This window comes from Pristiophorus japonicus, chromosome 10 (assembly GCF_044704955.1).
Source record: "Pristiophorus japonicus isolate sPriJap1 chromosome 10, sPriJap1.hap1, whole genome shotgun sequence".
NCBI classification, from domain to species: domain Eukaryota; kingdom Metazoa; phylum Chordata; class Chondrichthyes; family Pristiophoridae; genus Pristiophorus; species Pristiophorus japonicus.
The window spans coordinates 115,055,198-115,074,094 of NC_091986.1; the positions used below are offsets into that span (position 1 = coordinate 115,055,198).

Here is an 18,897-nt window from a genome sequence, read left to right on the forward strand (position 1 = left end):
AAGCATTTTAAAAGCTTTTTTATATTTTTATTGAACACCATTGTAATACTTTGTTCTCTTGTATTTGCACTTCCAGTGACAGAAGAGCTGTGCCCACAGTAAAATAAGTTTCAGAATTGAATATTTGTGTTTATGTTACAGGAGTTGACCAGCTTGCATGGTACACAGTTTTAAAAGCAGAGTTAAAAAAAAAAATTACGTTTTCATCCATCTCTACAGTCAACATAATTTCCTTTGATCCAGAAACAAATCTGTGCATATTTCAGGGGAGTGATCCGAACAGCCACATTGTAATCTTGCTGCACACCATTCTTATCCACCCATTGGTGCCCTGAAAATATTCCAATCACTTTTCGCTCCCATTTCCGATTCTGCCTTTTCCACATTCGAATGTAAACTCCTGAACCACTGGCTCCTGGCTGAGCATCGCACTGTTGATACAGGAGGTCGTAAGTTTCATCTTTGACCAAGCAGAAACGATAGACAAGGTCTCCTGGACGATCATTATCAAACCCAGAAAAGTGAATCCTGCCACCAGGCAGCCTTCCCTGAGGAGGAGCGACTCCTATTTTCATAAAGGGTTTCTTGTGAGGTCTTTTTAATTCCAGAAGTGCATAGTCATAATCCATGCCGATATCATTCGCTGAACCTTTGATCCATCCCTTTGGAACATGTGTCCGTTTTACTCGTATCCAATGGAACCTAGGTTTTTCTGGAAGAATTGAGTTGGTTTGATTTGCGGCTTTTCCATTCTCCTTTTGTTTTGGTTTAAAAAATCCAACTTTCATCTTTTGCGCACCCTTCACGTAGCTCTTCCCATCATGAATACAGTGGGCAGCAGTTAGAACGTGCTTCTCAGCTACTAAAGTCCCAGTGCAACCGGTGGAGATTTTCACTGAAGTTGAAAAAGGATAGTTCAACAGAAAGTTTTTCGCTAAGATGCTGAATCTGCCATCCAAGCCAAAGATTTGTCTTTTTGCTCTTCCACCACCCCTGTGATTCTGTTTGTTTTCCAAATCGGCAGCATTGAAACCATAGATTTCCACGTTTGTAAGTGTTCTGCTTCCATTTAAGTACAGAGTTTCATAAGACAAATATTCCTTCAGGTTTTCATAGTTTGGTAGGGGTGCTTTTTTATGACACTCTAATTCACATGGAGAGTTTACTTCTAGCTTTGCTTTACCCTCAAAGTGTGCATTCTCTAGCGTCACGGTTGCCTGAGGCAAAACAGCAGGTATTTTTGTTTTCTGCCATTCTGGCTTAAGCATAATTACATGCTTAATGGAACAAAGAAAAATGACTAGTGCTGGCACCGTTACCATGCTGAATGGCGATCTACTGTTGAAAGAACAGACTTTAATTAGTGATGCGGATAACTTCATACTCTTGCAGTTCTAAAGGCTAGCTCCAGAAATCAACTCCTACATGATAACACTCATGAAATACTAATCTGATAATTGGATAACACCAGCATTCTGCTGACTGGTTGTAAATTTAACAGAATCATTTCTTTCAAAGGTAAACTGAAATGCCCATCTACCTAATCTAATTACTCTACTGTGAAAAAACTTAAAAATGCAATAGACCAGGCAACCATATAATTGCATTTAATCATTCATATTTAACGGGTATTATCTCAAGTTGGTGGGATATTAGTGGGGCACACAAAAACATCGATCTCAAAATGGCATCTGACACAACTGTTATTTACAAAGATAAGGGGATATTTTAGCATTTGGGGAAAATGCACAGAACAACTGCCCAGGAGGTGCAGCAGGAGGCCTGGACCATGTCGAGGGCCCGGCCTCATTTAAAGAGCATCAGCGAGCTGCCCACTCCAAGCTGGTACTCAACGCAGCTCGCCAGATTTGGCCCAGTGCAATATTGGGCGGCCTGGAGACTACATGGCCAACAGCAAGGTGAAAATGGGAGGGGGAAATGTTCCTGATTGCAGGAGGGAGCCCAAGGCTCAGGATATTTTGGGGCCCAGAGGTGTAATTGTTTAGCACTTTTGCCTCAAGTCAGAAGGTCTAATGGAGTGCTGCACTGTCAGAGGTGTCGTTTTTGGATCAGGCCCTGTCTGCCCTCTCTGGTAGATGGAAAAGATCCAACAGCATTATTTGAAAGAGCATGGGAGGTCTCCTGGTGTCCTTGCCAATATTTATCCCTCAACCAATACGTGAAACAGATTATTTGGTCACTTATTTCATTGCTGTTTTTGGGACCCTGCTATGTGCAAATTGGCTATCGCATCTCCTACAGTACAACAGTGGCTACACTTCAAAAAACTACTTCACTGCCTATAAAGTGCTTTGGTCTCGAGCTCATGAAAGGCACTATATAAATGAAAGTTTTTCTTTCCTGTTCCTCCTGGCCCCACAAAAAAATTACCTACCTATGGGCCTTTGGGGGATTCTGCTTATTAGCCAACAGGTTCTATTGAGCTGAGTGTCCATGGCAGATGCTTCACCCAGCAAGCCACAAAAATGGATTTGGGGGTCCTGACTGTGTAATAAGATCCTGACTTAAATTATTCATGAGGTTCCCACCTTAACTGCCCCCGCTTTAACCGTCCCCGTCTATTAAATGAGCGTCGGGGCAGAAAACCAATGATAAGACTAGTGTACCGCCCTGTTTCTGCAAGGTAGAGGGAATGAAAATTCCCTGACAAGTCTCTTGCAAGATTCTTTACCAAGGCAAAAGACCCCTTTAAGACAAAATATTTCCCTTATGTAGAGCAAGAAATTGAAAGTGGCATGTGTTTTATTTTTTTTTCACAGAAAATTCAAAATAAACTGCTGACTTTGGTTACATATTACTCAATCATTTGAATACACTTTGTTTTCCAGTTTTATAATATCAGATTCCTAGCTTTAGCATTAGCCAATATCCGGGTGGGTGTTTCAGACATTTGATATTTCAATGAAAGGCAAACAAAGGGGATAGTGTCTCTTCACACGACTAACTGTAAAAACAATAGCTACACAGTATTATGAACTATGTACACATTGTGTTGCCAACTGAAAGGACAAAAAAAGCTAAGAGTATTGTCTACATTTTATAAATAATCCATTCAACATGTAGAAAGTGACTGAAAATACTTTAAAAATCAACAGAAGAAAAACCAAAGAACATCTGTATCTTTGTGATCTTCACAATATCTTTATAGTCATCCAATAATGAAGAATTTTAATAATTTTAAAACTCTTTTCAGCACTTGGCCTTCATTTATTTAAGTTAACCATTAAGAAGGCTATAAGGACTTGTTCCTTAGCAGTCTTCATAAATAGTGATAAGGTCAGCTAGAGATGTATTTTTAGATATATGATAATATTTCTACCCATTCAACCATGAGTAGAAAATGGCAGTTTTAGGTGCTTCATAGAATCACAGAATGATTACAGCCCGTGCTGACTCTCAGCTAGTGCCCTTTCCCTGGAGCCCTGCAAAATTGTTTCCTTCAGATGATTTTATATTTCAAAAGGGAGTTGGATAAGTGAGTCTGCTTCCACCACCCTTTCAGGCAGTGCATTCCAGATGTTAACCATATGCTACGTAAATTTTTTTTTTCTTATGTCGCCTTCGGTTCTTTTGCCAATCACCTTGAATCTGTGTCCTCTGGTTCTCGACCCTTCTGCTAATGGGAACAATTTCTCTCTCGCCACCCTGTCCAGACCCCTCATGATTTGGAACAACTCTATCAAATCTCCTCTCAATCTTCTCTGCTCCAACGAGAACTACCCCAGCTTCTCCAGTCTATCAACGTAACTGAAGTCCCTCATTCCCTGGAATTCCTAAATCTTTTCTGCACCCTCTCTAAGGCCTTCACATTCTTCCTAAAGTGTGGTACCCAGAATGGGACACAATACTCCGACTGAACCAATGTTTTAGACAGGTCCATCACCATTTCCACATTTTTTTACTCTATGGGCCCGAAATTGGTCTACATAAGGTCCGCCCATTTCTCGGCAGTATGCCAGTGGTGCACCGTTTCAAACCGCCGAGACCGAAAGGACAAAATTGATCGATTTTTTTTTTTGCCGTTATGTCAGCGGTCTGCAGCGGGCGGTAGGTAACAGAGGTCGATCCAGATCGACTTTCTTTTCGATGGATGGTGCGGCACTAAACTGCGCATGCGTGATTTTTCCCCGTTTTTTTTCACAGAAGCGTTTTACCCACGATTTCGGGGGGCAGGGTCACCCGCGCATGCACAGTGAGTTGCAGTCAAGGGAGAGAGAGTGATAAGAAGCAGAAAGCTAGTCGACGATCAATTACTTTAAAAACACATTGCAGAGTTTAAAAATATTCATAATTAATGGGCTCAATTTTCCCCAAAGCTTTTTTGGCGTACTTGAAGAGTTATGCCCATTTTTGGGGGGCCTAAGTATGCCCAAAAAAAATTCCAAGTTTTCCTGTTTGATTTCTTCATTTTGGCACAGTTTTAGGGGTGGAGCCTTGATCTGTGCCAAAAAGACCGGGTTGCTACGGTAACCAGGGACACAATGCGGGCTGAGGCTGGAAAGTGACAGTTCAATCTGCACAAGCACATTAAAATACATTACAGCATCTTAAAACTACATTGCAGAAACTTCACAAACACATTAAAATATATTGGAGCAACTCACCTCCATTAAATTATTAAAGTCCCCCCGTCCCGATGCCAGTGCTGATCCCCATTCCTATCCCAGGCCGAAGATCCTCCTGGTCTGCTTCCCTGCCCCCTAGCCCTGGCCAAACAGCTTCCTGGTCCGCTCCCCCACACCGATTATGGGCCAAATGGCCTCCCAGTTCTCTTCCCTGCATCTATCCCAGGCCAAATGGCCTCCTCCCTCCCGGTCCCTGCACCTAACTCTACCCGAAAGACGTCCCCCCACTCTCTCTCCCCATCTCCTGCTGCTGCTGTCTGGGCATCTGCTGCACTTACCTGCGCCAATTTCCTTAACTCTCCAGAAGGTTTTTCCACAGAGGCCACAAATGCTAGCCTAAGAAGAACTGGAGTAACTCTCAGCTGGGAAAACTTGCCTAAATGGCCAGAATTGGTGCGGATGGCAGGTTACACCCCTTTAGCTGAAAAAAAAACTTACCTAAAAAATTGTAACTAACTGAGTTACGCTGATGCAAATTGATCGGGGAAACTGTTTTTTTATTAAAACTTAGGCCAAAAAAAGCAGCCTGCGCCAAAAAAACGACGCAAATCACTGCTGAAAATTGAGCCCAAAAATTCTACAGCTTGAACAATAAGACATATTTTACAAAGCAAATATCATAACATAAATATAATGGAGATGTTAAAATAATAAGTCAAAGCGCAGGAATGTCAAAAAGGGCAAGAGGTTGAGGGCGCCTGCCTTCAACGAGACGGAGTTACCTGCCCTCCGAGAATATTACAGAGCGGTACTCCAACCTAACAAAGGGTGGTCGTGGAAAGCCCCCCCCGCCCCCCAAAGGAGTACAATAGGATATGGGACAAGATCGGGGAGGCTGTGTCCTCCACAAGTACCATGGTACACACCGGGGAAAGGTGCTGTAAGAGATGAAACGACCTGGTGAGAGTCATAGGAACAAGTAATGATTTTATTTATGCGCGCCCCCCCCCCCCACGTAAATGTAGGTTCCGTGTCATACAGATGATGCTATTTATCTTAAGTTTACGTAGATGTATTCGTGCTTTCAGGCAATGACAAGCGGCTCAACGCAATGTGTGTGTGTGTGTGTGTGTGTGACCCTGTGTGTCTGCGATGTTAAATGGATTGAGGATTTTTACTTTCATTTACTTCACTTTCTGCAGAAGACATCTGCAATAGCAGCTGATCTGTGTCATACAGAGGAGGACCCACAACCCAGGAGTCATGACAGAAATAGGGATCCGTGCCCTGTCCCTGGTTGGGGATAGCAACCATGCCACCACCGGTGTTGGAGCTGACCCACTCACAGGATGGTAAGTTGAATACAATCCCCGGTCTGTGTTGCAGTCCTGCCATGTCATGTAATGCAACTGTAATTGTAATGTTGGCCTCATCTAATTTAATGTAAGTTTATTGCACTGTATGTTGGCCTCCTGTGATATACTCTAATGTTGGGGGGATGTAACGCAATGCATATATGCATTGTCTGTCTGCGATATTAATGCAGTAATGCAGCAGTGGTGGGCATTTAAGTAAAACTGCGCTAAGTCACTGTACTATGTACTCATGTAACCCTAACCCCTCCCCTGGTGCCAAGCATTTTTAAATGTTCTTTTGTACTTCTAGACTCGGACGATTCAGACCACACCTCCACAGAGAGAGACCAGATGAGAGACGCACTGTCTCCACCTCTGGCGTCACCCAGCCCTCTCCCGACTTCACCACTAGCAGAGATGATGAAGAGGAAGAGCTGCTGATCCTGGAGCCAGTGGAGGTGGAGGTGGGGCTGGAGACGGAGGAGTTCCATGTGGGACAGCTGGCAGATCCTGTACCACCGAGTCCACATTCAGGGGGCTCCCCCATGGTTCCTCTGATTCTGTGGGACCAAGTGGTGTGCAGCAATGCACCCTCAGTGTTGCAGCACCTTTGCCGCAGCGATCGAGGTTGGTGCAGAAAAGGTCGGTTGCTGCACGACAGATAGGCGTGTACAGGTGCAGTGTCCCGTATCCGGAACCCTCGGGACCGTGGCCATTCCGGATTTTGCATTTTGCTGGATTTTGGAACGTCTATCTGACGTCACAGCCCAGGTTCGGGTATTTCCAGATTTTGGAACGTCAGAAAGGGGGTTGGGGGGTGGGTGGGGGGTCAATGAGCTGTGCGGGTCGCTGGGTGGGGCCCCGCCACCGTGGAAGTGTTCGGGTGGGGCCCTGCCACCGTGGAAGTGTTCGGGTGGGGCCCTGCCACCGTGGAAGTGTTCGGGCGGGGCCCCGCCACCGTGGAAGTGTTCGGGCGGGGCCCCGCCACCGTGGAAGTGTTCGGGCGGGGCCCCGCCACCGTGGAAGTGTTTGGGCGGGGCCCCGCCACCGTGGAAGTGTTCGGGCGGGGCCCTGCCACCGTGGAAGTGTTCGGGCGGGGCCCTGCCACCGTGGAAGTGTTCGGGCGGGGCCCTGCCACCGTGGAAGTGTTCGGGTGGGGCCCTGCCACCGTGGAAGTGTTCGGGCGGGGCCCTGCCACCGTGGAAGTGTTCGGGTGGGGCCCTGCCACCGTGGAAGTGTTCGGGCGGGGCCCTGCCACGGTGGAAGTGTTCGGGCGGGGCCCTGCCACCGTGGAAGTGTTCGGGCGGGGCCCTGCCACCGTGGAAGTGTTCGGGCGGGGCCCTGCCACTGTGGAAGTGCTCGGGCGGGGCCCTGCCACCGTGGAAGTGCTCGGGCGGGGCCCTGCCACCGTGGAAGTGTTCGGGCGGGGCCCTGCCACCGTGGAAGTGTTCGGGCGGGGCCCGCCGCCAAGAAGGTGTTCGCACAGGCCCCGCCGAAGGAGGTGGTGGTCAGGCAGCCCCGTTGCGGAGGTGGTGTTCAGGCAGGCTGGTGAGGTGGGGCCCGCGGTCAGGTAGTGGCGGCACTCGAGGTCAACAGGGTTTGAATTCCGGAACATTTTACGGATTCCGGACGACCCTGCCACCAATCGGTCCAGAGTCCGGATTCTGGAACATTCCGGAACTCTGCACCTGTACCAGGACATGGTGCGTCTGTCACAGGCCAGCGTTGACATAGGTCAAGAGCAGCTCAAGGCCACAGCTACAATAGCCGCAAACATCGCGGCTCTGTCAGACCGGCAGTCGAAGGATATGTCGCTTATGATCACCGCGATGGAGCGAACCACCACGTGGCAATCGACAGGATCGGGACATGGCATGGAAACCCCCCGTGCCAGAGTAGTCAGGTCGACAGCACCCGAGGGTGGGGAACTGACAGCACCTTACAGCACTGAAGCCTTCCACATCATGAGCTTCTCCCGAGGCCCCATTTATTGCGCCTGCAATGTCTGACCCCCAACGACAGTAACAGTACTCTGGGTGCGGTGCTGCACGCCAGCTTGGTACCACCACGGGGAGGTATAAGAAAGCGTGGGGGAGGGGGGACTAATCCCAAGGATGGTGTAGCACATGTTCGAGGACAGCAATAGTTTTTTTTCTTGTACTTGTTCATTTAATAATTCAAGTTTGATATCTAAAAGTTTATTCAAGTTGTTAAAGTTTTGTTAAAGTTGTTAAAGTTGTTTTATAGTTATAAGTTTTACAAAGTTATAAAATTATTGTATATTTTTTATATTGTTACGTAAATGTTTGAATTGAATTTAAACACTCTTGTGCAGTGTCAAACTTTTGGTGTAACTGTCATCAGGGCCCCAAAAAGCAGCTCTCCACATTCAAGCAAAGCGTTCATTTATGAACTGCTGACATAACAATTTTGCAGTGGCATAGGCTCCGCGTGACCTCTGCATGGTGTTGGGGGGGGGGGGGCGGGAGGGGGGGGTGGTGCCATGGGTTCACCTGGAAGCTCCTCCTCATCCTCCCCCGCTGTCCCCTGTGGCAATTCCTGTCCCCGCCTGATGGCTAAATTATGCAACATGCAGCACACCACTGTGAACTGAGCAACCTGCTCAGGGTGGTATAGCAGCCTGCCTTCCGAGTGGTGCAAACATCGAAAGCGCTGCTTCAGCACGCCAATTGTCTTACGTGTGGCTATATGGCTCTTATTATATCGTTGCTCGGCTTCTGTCTGAAGGTTCCACAGTGGGTTCAAGAGCCAGGTAGCGAGGTCGTACCCTTTGTCCCTCAGCATCCAGCATTTAACTTGTGGCTCAGACTTCAACAGGTCAGACACAGTACTCTCTCGCAAGATGTGCGCATCATGGATGCTCCCTGGAATGTAGGCATTCACTGCCATTATGCACTGTGTATGGTCGCAGACGAGCTGCACGTTGAGGGAGTGGATTTCCTTACGGTTTCGGTACATCTCCACCTCCTGTAATGGTGCTCGCAGGGCAATGTGGGTACAGTCAACAACACCCTGCACCTTGGGGAAGCCAGCAATGAGTGCAAATCCCAAAGCCTTCTCACTCTGTGCCTCCCTGGTCATTGGGAAGTTTATAAGTTCCATCTGGTGTGCATACTGTGCTTCAGTTACTTGTCGAATGCAGCGATAAGTAGCGTACTGAGGAATAGAGCATATATCCCCAGCTGATACCTGAAAAGAGCCACATGCATAAAAGGAAAGTGCCGCAGTCACTTTCATCTCGACAGAGAGTGCAGTAATGTTGGTGGTACTGGGCTGCAGGTCTGCCTTAATGAGCTGGAAAATCTCATTGATCACTTCTTTGCGGAAGCGCATCCTTCGAACACACGGTCAATCGGTCAGGTCCAAGAATGAGCCCTGCTCCCTGAAAATCCTTTGTGGGTAAGGCCTCCTCCTCATCAGTCTGCGATTACCCTGATAACTCCACTCAATAAACCATCTCACATCTGGATCCTCCATTAGACAGGTTGTCAGCAATACAGGCCGAGATAGTACAGGCCCCATTCTTTTTAAATCTCCATAATATTTTTCAATGAAAAAAATATAACTAAAATGCCTTTGATCTTAATAAGTTACTCAATACCAATAAAAATACCTTTCCTACTGTAAATCGCACAGTAAAATCACTGTTCACCTCAGAAATAGAGGTGCTGCTTTAGCTGACTGTTCCTGATTTCAAAATGGCGGCTCCTAGCACCACCGCCCATTCCCGCCTACTTAATCTCGCGTAAAACCACCTTTTCCAGGATGGTATGCAGCTCCGGTGTTATGTCAGCGGTATACCATGAAAATCAGAATTTTTGGGTGGTATACGGGCAGTCCTGCATATTGCTTGGTGGTATGTCAATGAGGAATATTCCGCCGAATGGTATGTCAGCAGTATGCATGTGTTTTTTCATCAAAATCGCATTTTTGGGCGGTAAGCGGGTGGTCCGCGGGCAGTAGGGAGCAGAATGTCAATGAATTTCAGGTCCTTTATCTCTATTCATGAAGCCCAGATCCCCATAAGCTTTTTTAAACTGCTTTCACAACCTGCCCTGCCACCTTCAATAATTTATGCACACATACCCCCAGGTGTCTCTGTTCATGCACCCCCTTTAGGATTGTATCATTTAGTTTATATGTCCTCTCCTCATTCGTTCTACCAAAATGCATCACTTCACATTTTTCTGCGTTAAATTTCATCGACCACGTGTTCGTCCATTTCACAGGTCTGTCTGTCTTCCTCCTCACTGTTCACTATGCTTACAAGTTTTGTATCATCTGCAAATTTTGAAATTGTGCCCTGTACACTCATGGCAAAGTCATTAATATATATCAAGAAAAGCAGTGGTTCTGGAACTGATCCTTGGGAAACACCACTGTATACCTTCCTCCAGTCCAAAAAACAACTATTCACCACAATTCGGTTTCCTGTCACTTAGCCAATTTCGAATCCAGGCTGCCACTGTCTTTTATTCCACGGGCTTCAATTTTGCTGGGCAACCTATTATGTAGCACTTTGTCGAACTCCTTTTGGAAATCCATATACACTACATCAACCGCATTACCCTCATCAACCCTCTCTGTTACCTCATCAAAAAACTCGATCAAGTTGGTTAAACACGATTTGCCTTTTTCCATGCTGGCTTTCCCTAACTAATTCACTGCTATCTAAGTAACTTTTAATTTTGTCCCTGATTACTGTTTCTAAAAGCTTCCCCACTATTGAGGTTAAACTGACTGACCTGTAGTTGCTGGGTTTATCCTTACACCCTTTTTTGGAAAATGGTGTAATATTTGCAACTCTCCAGTCCTCTGGCACCACCCTGTATCTATGGAGGATTAGAATATTATGGCCAGTACCTCTGCGATTTCCACCCTCAATTCCCTCAGCATCCTAGGATGCATCCCATCTGCTCCTGGTGAATTATCTACTTTAAGTACAGCGGACCTTTCTAACACCTCTTCTTTATCAATTTTTGTCCTATCAAGTGTCTCCATTACCTCCTCCTTCATTATGTCTATGGCAGCATCCTCTTCCTTGGTGAAGACAGATGCAAAGTACTTATTTAGTACCTCAGCCATACCCTCTGCCTCCATGCTTGGGTCTCCTTTTTGGTCCCTAATCGGCCCCAGTCCTCCTCTTACTATTTATATGCCTATAAAAGACTTTTAGATTACATTTTATGATGGCTGCCATTGTATCCACATACCCTCTTTTTGCCCCTTTTACTTTCTTTTTCACTTCTCCTCTGCCCTTTTTAAATCATCATCATAGGCAGTCCCTTGGTATCGAGGAAGACTTGTTTCATCTCTAAACAGGAGTTCTTAGGTGGCTGTATAGTCCAATACGAGAACCACAGTCTCTGTCACAGGTGGGACAGATAGTCGTTGAGGGAAAGGGAATGGTTGACTGCACGCTCTTTCCGCTGCCTGCGCTTGATTTCTGCATGCTCTCGGCGACGAGACTAAAGCTGCTCAGCGCCCTCCCGGATGCACTCCCTCCACTTAGGGCAGTCTTTGGCCAGGGTCTCCCAGGTGTCAGTGGGGATGTTGCACTTTATCAGGAGGGCTTTAAGGGTGTCCTTGTAACGTTTCCGCTGCCATGAAGGAGTTCCGAGTAGAGCGTTTGCTTTGGGAGTCTCGTGTCTGGCATGCGAACTATGTGGCCTGCCCAGCGGAGCTGATCAAGTGTGGTCAGTGCTTCAATGCTGGGGATGTTGGCCTGGTCGAGGACACTAATGTTGGTGCGCCTGTCCTCCCAGGGGATTTGTAGGATCTTGTGAAGACATCGTTGGTGGTATTTCTCCAGCGATTGAGGTGTCTACTGTACATGGTCCATGTTTCTGAGCTGTACAGGAGGGCTGGTATTACTACAGCCCTGTAGACCATGAGCTTGGTGGCAGTTTTGAGCCTGATATAGCCTGATTCTCAGATGTATTTGCAACCTGACATCTGTCATACATGCTATTTTTCTGCTTCATCATATTCTCTATCTGTTTTGTCATCCAGGGAGCTTAGACTTTAGTTGCCCTACCTTTCCCTCTCGTGGGAACGTACCTCGGCTGTACCTGAACTATTTCCTCTTTAAAAGTAGCCCATTGTTCCACTACAGTTTTGCCTGCCAATCTTTGATTCCAGTTTACCGGGCCAGATCCCATTCTCATCCCACGGAAATTGGTCTTCCCCCAATTAAACATTTTTATTTCTGATGGTATCACTGCCAGATTATAGTTTTAGCAAAGATTTAACACAGATATTATGAATTACCATTTCCAAACTAAAAATCACCAATTATTTGGATTATACCCCCTGTATTTCCCTCCCCACTCTTTTTTTAGGCCAGTCTTGAGCCTCTCCCTTCCTTGTGTAGGATAGATGTTTCCTGACAGCAACCTGGCTGAAAGTATGAAAGAACAAATATGTTATGCTATAGCTGGGTTTCTGAAATTACTGGCTCAGGTTGACGTTACCCAATGTGAAATATGGGTATCATCAGCCAATTCAATGGTGTACATCAGTCATAAGGGCCATCATTCCTTAAACATGAAATTGTTGTTTTCTTGTACTTGATTTATTCAAACACAATAACCATCTTTATGAATTGCTTTTGGTGAGCCATGGTCAAAATCATAGCTAGTGACACCTTTGTACCAGCTGAAATTTTGAGCCAAACATTGACGTAATTAATTATACAAATGGCAAATTTTCATTATTGAAAGAACATTTCGTTTGTTAAAATTGATTTCAGAATACATCATCTTGGTTGCTATATTTGCACCTAAAGTACACTGCATGGAAAGGGTCTAAAATCTTTATTTTTTGGCAATCCAGGGTATACTCATCTTGACGTGTCTAAGGAAGGAAGTAATGGTCTGGTGACAAATGAGGAAAAAAATTACAATTATTTACATCGTGAAGTAATACCTTGGTATTAGCCGAGAGGATTCTGCCACTCTCTTTGGAGCACACTTTATACAAAAGAAATCTGTCTCACCAACGTCACAAATCAATCATGTAAATATGCTGATAACCAAGGTGATGGTACATAGTGGGGCAGATTTTCTTGATCTTTACCCCAGGGAAATACTTATTCCCTGGGCATAAAGGAAGAAAAGAGGGAATGAAGACCTGCAATGCTTGGTTTCCATGCCTTCTGGCATTTCTGGGTCTATCCCAAAGGAAGAGCAAGTTTTGTCCCAGCATTAGATGCATGCCCAGTGTACCAATGTTAATGAAGTAGGAAGGGGCATTCTTGACCTTTCACCTCAATTCCTTGTTGTTATGGTCCAGGAGCTAGCAATGGGCATTGCAGCCTGGATCCCTCTCAGATCAGAGGGTTTCAGGGGGCCTGACAGCAAGACTCAGAAAACCTCAAAGGGAAGTAGAAACCTTTTTTGAGAGTGATCTTCAGGTCTCAGGGCCTACTGACTAATGCTCCCCAACAGCAACCAGAAAGCCCCGGGGGCAGTGTCCAGATCTATAACTGCACTTCTCTTTCCACTCGTGTTTCCTGGTGCAAGGCCCTTCCAAGCTGCAGGTGTAGATTGGGTATCCGACCAGGGAATTTAGCACCAAAAGCTTCTGGTCAGATACTTTAAACTCCTGTCAAATTAGCTCAGCCTAGAAGAGTAATTATTATACTAAGCAATCTAATGACAAATATTTTGCCAAGAAATAATTGAAATAATTATATAATAATAAGCATTGTGATGTTTATGCTGTTTTTATGTGGTTTGCAAACCTTGTATGAGATGTATACTACATAAAAACATCATAATTAATGCAAGTATAAACGGAAAATGCTCAAAATACTCAGCAGGTCAAGCAGCATGTGTGAAGAGAAAAAAATAATTAATGTTTCAGGTCAATGACCCATCATCAGAACTGGAAATCGTTACAGGTGTAATAGGTTTTATGCAAACACAGAGACAAAGAAAGGGAAAGAAGTGGAGGAAAGAACAAAAGGGAAGGCCTGTAATAGAGTTGAAGGCCGGAGTGATTAAATGAACAATACCAGCATCTACTGTCCAAAAAAAAAAAATGGGAGCTGAGGTTATGATCTGAAATTGTTGAACTCTATGTTGAGTCCAGAAGGTTGTAAAGTGCCTAATCAAAAGATGAGGTGCTGTTCCTCGAGCTTCCATTGAGTTTCATTGGAACAGTGTATGAGGCTGAGGACAGAGAGGTCAGAGAGGAAGTGGGATGGAGAATTAAAGTGACAGGCGACCAGAAGCTCGGTCACGCTTGTGGACTGAATGGAGGTGTTCAGCAAAGCAATCACCCAATCTGCATTTGTCTCAAATGTAGAGGAGACTGCATTGTGAGCAGCGAATACAGTATATTAAAAGGAGTGCTTGGGGCCCTGGAAGGGAGGTGGTGAAAGGGAAGGTGCTGTGGGAAGGATGTCGTGGAGGGAACCATTCCTTTGGAATACTGAAAGGGAAGGAAGGGGAGGACAAGATGTGTTTGGTGGTGGGATCATGCTGGAGGTGGCAGACCTGGCAGGGGATGATCCATTGAACGTGGAGGCTGGTAGGGTGAAAGGTGAGGACAAGTGGGGGGGGGGGGGGGGGCCCTATCATGGTTCTGGGAAGGAGGGGTGAGGACAGAAGTGCAGGAAATGAGATGGGCACAGTTGAGGGCCCTGTCAACATTTGTGGAGGAGAATTCTCAATTGAGGAGAAAGGAAGACATATCGGAAGCACTGACATGGAAGGTGGCATCATCAGAACAGAAGCAATGGAGGCAGAGAAATGGAATAGAATCCTTACAGGAAGTGGATGAGAGGATTCAAGGCAGCTGTGGGAGTCAATCAGCTTATAGTGACATTGGTTAACAAGCTATCCCCTACCCACACAGAGACCCACACCCTGCTCCATGTTAAAATTCCCCCTTTATCTCAGATTAAATATGACAAAATAATGTAAAAGTCTACTTAGATATTTTGACATATTTAATTGAAAGACAAATAAGCATTTGGAGACACTTACCATAAACTAGAATTTGTGGACTGTTAACATCGTACTGTTGCTTAAAAATGAAGAACGGGATAGACCAGTAATTACAGACCAGTCAGCCTAACCTCAATGGTGGGCAAATTACTGGAAACAATTCTGAGGGACAGCATTAATAGTCATTTAGAAAGGTACGGATCAATCAAGGACAGTCAGCATGGATTTGTTAAAGGAAGATCATGTCTGACTAACTTGATTGAATTTTTTGAGGCGTTACCAAGGAGGGTTGATGAGGGTAGCACTTTTGATGTAGTTTACATGGATTTTAACAAGGCTTTTGAAAAGGCTCCACATGAAGACTGATCAGAAAAGTAAAAGCCCATGGGATCCAAGAGAAAGTGGTAAGTTGAATCCAAAATTGGCTCAAAGGCAGAAAGCAAAGGGTAATGGTCGATGGGTATTTTTGTGACTGGAAGGCTGTTTCCAGTGGGGATCCGCGGGGTTCAGTGCTAGGTCCCTTGCTTTTTGTGATATACATCAATGATTTAGACTTCAAATATAGAAGGCATGATCGGGATGTTTTCAGATGACACAAAAATTGGCGATGTGGTTGATCATGACAAAGAATGCTGTAGACTGCAGGAAGATATCAATGAACTAGTCAGGTGGGCGGAAATGTGGCAAATGGAATTCCATCCGGAGAAGTGTGAGGTAATGCATTTGGGGAGGGCTAACAAGGTACGGGAATAAACAATAAGTGGTGGTATACTGAGAAGTATAGAGGAATAGAGGGACCTTGGAGTGTATGTCCACACATCCCTGAATGTAGCAGGACAGGTCGATAAAGGTGGGTAAGGCGACATATGGCATAGTTTCCTTTATTAGCCAAGGCATTTGATATAAGAGCTGGGAGGTTATGCTCCAACTGTGTAAAACACTAGTTAGGCCACAGCTAAAGGTACTGTGTACAGATCTGGTCACCACATTACAGGAAAGATGTGATGTATTAGAGAGGGTACAGAGGACATTTACAAAGATGTTGCCAGGACTGGAGAATTTTAGCCATGAGGAAAGACTGGATAAGCTGGGGTGGTTTTCTTTGGAACAGAGGAGGCTGAGGGGAGATTTAGTTGAGGTGTATAAAATTATTAGGGGCGTAGATAGAGTGGATAGGAAGGACCTATTTCCCCTTGCAGAGAACCAATAACCAGGGGGCAAAGATTTAAAGTCATTGTAGTAGGATTGGAGGTGAGTTGAGAAGAACTTTTTTTACCCAGAGGGTGGTGGGAGTCTGGAACTCACTGCCTGAAAGGGTGGTAGAAACCCTCATCACATTTAAAAAGTACCTGGATATGCACTTGAAGTGCCGTAACCTGCAAGGCTATGAACCAAGAACTGGAAAGTGGGATTCGGCTGGCCAGCTCTTCGGCCAGCACAGATGGGTCAAATGGCTTCTTTCTGTGCGATAAATTTCTATGATTCTATGATGTGCCACGACATTATGCATCTAATGTCTCACCCGTTGCTTTGCTGTGACCAACTCTATAAAGGCCTGAAGTCATCACAGTGCACCTCTTACTTGCCAGTTGTACACAATCTTTTATTTTTTAGCTTTCTTCTTTTTCTGTGGTTAAAATGTTTTCTATTATATTAAAATTCTTATCACTGCTTGTCCAGTTTTGCACAATTTCAGATGGCACCAAATACGGAGTCCAACTAGACCACAGTCCCCTCCACAATGAGATTCATCTCAGCCCACGTGAACTTTGATATCTTTGTTCCCAACAGTAAAGATGCCATTTTATGACTAGTTCTTTGATCAACACAATAACTCAGGAGGTTAATGACTTCAGTTTCAGCTCATTAAAGTAGTTAAAACTCATTATTAGAAATGGGACTTGACTTGATGGCAGTTCATTAATGTATAACAGAGCAGACTGCACAACATATTCTAGACAAGGCACTGAATCATTACCGTACAACTTTACTTTGATTAAGCTCTGAAGCAGGAGGAATGTCAGATATTTAATAATACATCACTGACAGTGAATTCCACACATTCATTCACTTGTGCAAGTCATTCACATCTGTGGCATTTTTGACTTGGGAGTTTAACACGCTCAGGGAATAATTCTCATTTCAAACCCTTACTGGTCCCAGCTGTAATTTTATCATTAAGATTAAAACAGAATGTGTCATTATCATTTTTACACAGGTCCACTAAATGCAGCTAATAACCAAGGCATCTGAGAGATTGGGAAGGGGCTACATTGAAGTATGATTAATTTATTGAAAATGTATGCTGTCTACAAAATAAATTTTGGATGTTGTTTATTGCTATTAAATCCCACTTTCTGGATTAAACTAGTGAAACACCCTAAATGTAAAATGTTGACATGAGTGTTTTTGTTCAAAGCATCAATAAAACAAAAAAAAATAATGAAAAACTAGCAAAACCAGGAAGAAAGAAGAGATTTGCATTTATATAACACCTTTCACGACCACCGGACGGCTCAAAGTGCTTTACAGCCAAAGAAGTATTTTTGGAGTGCAGTCACTGTTGTAATGTGGGAATCGGGGCAGCCAATTTGTGCACAGCAAACTCCCACAAACAGCAATTTGATAATGACCAGATAAATTATTTTTGTTATGTTGATTGAGGGATAATTATTGGCCAGGACACTGGGGATAACTCCCCTGATATTCTTCGAAATAGTGCCATGGGATCTTGTACGTCCACCTGAAAGGGCAAATGGGGCCTCAGTTTAACGTTTGATCCGAAAGACGGCATCTGACAGTGTAGCACTCCCTCAGCACTACACTCGAGTGTCAGCCTAGATTTATGTGCTCAAGTTCCTGGAGCTTTTCATAACTTCAGAGTCTATGGGGCCAATTTTCCACATGGCCGATTTTTGGCGCAGTTGTAGAGGTACGTCCGATTTTTTAGTGGCCCGACTGCGCCAAAAAAAGTTCCAAGTTTCGCCGGAATAAACTTTCATTTTGAAGCAGCGCAGATTGTCCTTAAGCTCTCTGGGTGGAGCTTAAGGTAACAAGGACACACTGAAGGGCTGAGGCTGCAAAGTGAAACATACAATATGTAGCAAGAGGATGCAGGGACGTATTATCATTGCCAAGATCTCTTCACTTTTGTTTATTGGAAGATTGTAATGACATTAGGTTACCACTTTTTTATAGAGCCCCGGTGCTGTTGCTTTCCCGGACCGAATGGCCTCCCGCCCCCGCCGGTGCTATCCCGGGCCGAATGTCCCCCCAACCCCAACCCCCGCCCCCGCCCCCTGCCATCCCAGGCCGAATGGCTCCACGCCCCAGGTGTCAGTACCCTGCTATCCCGGGCCAAAAGGCCCCCCCGCCCCGGGTGCCGGTGCCCTGCTATCCCGGGGTGCCGGTTCCCTGATATCCCAGGCCGAAAGGCCCCCCACCTCCCGTTGCGATTTCTTCAGCTCTGCTAAAACAGTGGCGTCTTCTCTGCGCTGATTTTCTCTTCCCTGTGCCAATTTTCTTAAGGGCAGGTATGGTTTTTCAGAATGGTGTACTGCGCCGTTTTTGAAAAAGTCCTACGTGGCCAAACTCACTTAAATGGCCAGAAATGGCACAGCTGGCAGTGACGTCAAAAAACCAAGAACTAAAAAAATAGGCCGTAAGTAGTTTAGAATGGCGCAGAAACTTGCAGATTTTAGTCTGCTCCAAAAAAACAGCATAGGCCATAAAAACGACGCAGAATGGTAGCGAAAATTTAGCCCAAAAATTAAAATATACACAAGGGGAATTCCAATATTAGGAGACCCGTCTACACAATTGCACCCGGAAATTCATTTTCAAGAGGCTTATTATTCTTATCCATCAGACAGCCAGACAAATCCATTTACTATACTCATCTTTCCAATACTTTTCTCTTCCCATAGATGGCAGTAGTAGATAAAGGATAATACCGGTTTAAACAGGACCATGTGCTCGGTC

General features: G+C 45.1%; 1 protein-coding gene across 2 annotated transcripts in view; it reads right to left on the reverse strand.

The window, feature by feature from the left end:
* Positions 1-5: 5 nt before the first annotated feature.
* LOC139274788 (serine protease 23-like) overlaps positions 6-18,897 on the reverse strand; it is a 32,655-nt gene continuing 13,763 nt past the window's right edge. Inside the window, exon 2 of one of the 2 annotated variants that reach the window (XM_070891480.1) lies at positions 6-1,335. In XM_070891480.1, coding sequence (XP_070747581.1) covers positions 204-1,322 — 1,119 coding nt within the window. In that variant the 5' untranslated portion in view covers positions 1,323-1,335 and the 3' untranslated portion in view covers positions 6-203. Of the gene's footprint in view, positions 1,339-18,897 lie in introns of both variants that reach the window. The other variant, XM_070891479.1, reaches the window with a different exon arrangement.